This window comes from Eimeria mitis, genomic scaffold (assembly GCF_000499745.2).
Source record: "Eimeria mitis Houghton genomic scaffold, Emh_scaff7033, whole genome shotgun sequence".
NCBI classification, from domain to species: Eukaryota; Apicomplexa; class Conoidasida; order Eucoccidiorida; family Eimeriidae; genus Eimeria; species Eimeria mitis.
In genome coordinates, this window is record NW_013575114.1 from 1,599 (window position 1) to 2,618 (window position 1,020).

The 1,020-nt window shown below is 53.6% G+C and overlaps 1 protein-coding gene across 1 annotated transcript in view; it reads right to left on the reverse strand.

Annotated features, from left to right (window-relative positions):
- EMH_0090110 (uncharacterized protein) overlaps positions 1–578 on the reverse strand; it is a gene marked incomplete at both ends in the record, with an annotated part of 1,128 nt that extends 550 nt beyond the window's left edge. The window contains one exon of the mRNA XM_013501529.1: positions 46–578. Coding sequence (XP_013356983.1) covers positions 46–578 — 533 coding nt within the window. The remainder of the gene's footprint in view (positions 1–45) is intronic.
- Between the last annotated feature and the right edge of the window lie 442 nt (positions 579–1,020).

Sequence of the window (1,020 nt, forward strand, 5' to 3'; positions counted from 1 at the left end):
CCAGCAGCAGCAGCAGCAGCAGCAGCAGCAGCAGCAGCAGCTTACTTGTTGACAGTGAGGGCCCCCCTTTCGCATAGTGTGTCTAGGAGGCCGTTGATTTGCTCTTCTATGGTGGGGGGGGGGCCCCCAGCCCCCAGCAGCAGGTCTGTTGCTGCTGCTGCTGTTCCTGCTGCTGCTGCTGCTGCTGCTGCTGCTGTTGGTGCTGCTGCTGCTGATGATGAAGAGGGTGACGGGGGCGGTGCTGCTGCTGCTGCTGCTGTTGCTGCTGCTGCTGCAGATATGCGTTCTGCTGATTGTGAGGCAACTGCTGCTGCTGCTGGTGCTGCTGTTGCTTCTGCTGCAGTTGCTGCTGCAGCTGTATCTGCTGCTGCTGCTGCTGCTGCTGCTGGTGCTGCTGCTGCTGCTTGAGTCGCTGGTAGTGCTGCAGCTGTGTGTTCTTCTGACGGCAAAAATCCAGCAGCAGCATCTTGCTGCTGCTGCTGCTGCAGTTGCTGCTGCAGCAGCAACTGCTGCTGCTGCTGCTGCTGCTGCTGCTGCAGTGAGGAGGGTGTCTCCTGCTGCTGCTGCTGCTCCTCCATTTTTGTTTGTTTCTCTGCAGCAGCACTTTATCTTTTGTTTGTCTCCTTTTTTGTTTCTTTTTCTCTGTCTCCTTTTATTTCTCTAGTTTTCTGTCTCCTTTCTGTCTCCTTTCTGTCTCCTTTCTGTCTCCTTTTTGTCTCTTCTTCTTGCTGCTTCACTTCTCTGTTTTTGCTGCTGCAGCACTGCAGCAGGACCCCGACTCTCCACAGCGGAGTCGGAGGAGTCTCAGCTAGCTAGCTAGCTGGCTAGCTAAGAAAACTGGCTAGCTGGCTAGCTAGCTTACTAGCTAGCTAACTAGCTAGCTAGCTGGCTAGCTAAGAAACCTAGCTAGCTAGCTAGCTAGCTAGCTCTCTAGCAAGGAGAAACAGCTAGCTAGCTGACTAGCTAGCTAGCTGGTTATCTATATATCTATCTATCTATCAAGTTAGCCTTCTAGCTAGC